This window comes from Gavialis gangeticus, unplaced genomic scaffold (assembly GCF_001723915.1).
Source record: "Gavialis gangeticus isolate Ggan-Ray unplaced genomic scaffold, GavGan_comp1, whole genome shotgun sequence".
Taxonomy (NCBI): domain Eukaryota; kingdom Metazoa; phylum Chordata; order Crocodylia; family Gavialidae; genus Gavialis; species Gavialis gangeticus.
This window is the reverse complement of record NW_017729030.1, coordinates 49,117,436-49,119,132: the sequence shown is the minus strand read 5'-3', so window position 1 is coordinate 49,119,132 and position 1,697 is coordinate 49,117,436. Positions and strand designations below refer to the sequence as shown.

The window sequence follows — 1,697 nt, the reverse complement described above, 5'->3', positions numbered from 1 at the left end:
TTTTTTTTTTTTTTTTTTAAATAGGAAGGGGAGGGAGGTCACAGGTTCAAAACAACAACGGTATTCAGCCAGCACCCACTGCCCCCTGAATGAGTAGAGGGAACCTGTGGACTCCAACCAGTGAAACTCTGCCTGGAAACATGAGCAAAGGCGTAAGAGGAAGACAGCCCCACGTTCACCCAGGTTCCCCACCCCCCACCAGAGTTTCTTTTATGGTCAGGAATAAATTGCTAGCTTGGCTAGGCCCAGGTGAAGATGGACCAGGAAATCTTGGGGCTTCACGGGGCCACAACTGGGGAGCGCATAAACAAAAAAGCACAAATAGAAGTGCAGCCAAAACCTCAGCAGGAGGTTCTGGAGGAGGCGGAAGAGAGGTTGCAACCCGGCACACTCAAGGTAGGCATGCACAGAGGTCTCTCTCTGTTGGCAAAAGGGGCAGGTGTCGAGGGTGCCTGCAAAAAGGTAGAAAATCAAGTACCTCAACAGCCAAGCATCCCACCAAAACCAAATCATCTCCACTGTGCTCCTACCGGTGAAAGTCACACAATTCATGGGGGAAAGGTCCACTGACTTCCGAGAGGCCTGAGGCACCCTTGGGAAACAAAGCTTTGCCGCCACCCCCCAATGCCATCTCTGCATATTCAGAAACTCCCGGCACAGGCACACGGGCCAGCTGGTCCCAAGTCCAGTGACCCCTGCCTTGGTGCAAATGAAACCAGCAGCCAGGTTGGTCCCGGTGTGCCCAACACAGCAGGCTGCGGCTGCCGGGCACCATTTGCTGGGTGCTGCCACTGCCAGACTGAGCTGCGGCAGGGCAACGCAGCTCAGTCTGTGGTGCACATGCCCGGCAGACAGTGGCTCCCCACCCCCAGTTCCAGCTTCAGAGCAGACTTGTGGGCAGGGGTGCCCACGGCTTCTACCCCAGGCCTGGGGACCAGCACGTCCTGCTCTGGCTGCAGTTCCTGCTGCGCCAGCTGGGGAGAGCGCCCTTGGCTGCAAGGCAGGGTGCTGGGGGGAGGTGGGCCCAAATTAACCTTAATCCACCCCCAAGCCTTTCACCAGCAAGACTGGCACTGCCTGCCACCCACGCAGGAATGCCCACTCCATACCTTGCTTCGAACCTAACGCTCATGTGAGTGAACAAAACCAGCCCTCCCGAGGGGAGCGCCAGGGGGGAAGGAGCAGATTTGTACATGTATCTGTGCATGCGTGCCTGCATCCGCATAGGTATTTTATCCAGGATCTCGGGCTGGCTGAGGCTTGGAAACTGGAGCAAAGCAGGCCTCTCTACCGGGGCAGGGCAGCACAGCGCAGAGGGAGCTGCTGGTGCAAGCAGCCCACCCAGGAGTAACAGCCCACCCGGGAGGTGCAGGCCGGGCTCACCGGGGCGGGAAGGGGGCGAGGGCAGCAGGGAGCGCGGGGGGCAGCGGGCAAACCCCGAGCCCCAGCCGCTGCCGCAAGCCGCAGGCTTACTCTTGGTGGCGGCGATGAGGGTCTTGCCGTCCTTGAGCAGCTCCTTGATGAACTTATTGGTCCGGTCCAGCTCCGCCTCGTGAGCGCGGATGCGGTCGCGCAGCTGGGGGCTGTCCAGGTAGCAGTCGCTGAACTCCAGGGCCAGCAGCCCCATGGCTCCGAGCGCGAAACCCCTCCGGCCCGGCGGGCTGCGGCGCGGCGCGGCGGCTCCCGGGGCCCGGGCG

General features: G+C 60.7%; 1 protein-coding gene across 2 annotated transcripts in view; it reads right to left on the bottom strand.

The window, feature by feature from the left end:
* The window catches only part of ARHGAP10 (Rho GTPase activating protein 10), a 246,540-nt gene extending 244,852 nt beyond the window's left edge, over positions 1-1,688 (bottom strand). The window contains exon 1 of one of the 2 annotated variants that reach the window (XM_019522175.1): positions 1,474-1,688. In XM_019522175.1, coding sequence (XP_019377720.1) covers positions 1,474-1,627 — 154 coding nt within the window. In that variant the 5' untranslated portion in view covers positions 1,628-1,688. The remainder of the gene's footprint in view (positions 1-1,473) is intronic. The other variant, XM_019522176.1, reaches the window with a different exon arrangement.
* Positions 1,689-1,697: the final 9 nt, after the last annotated feature.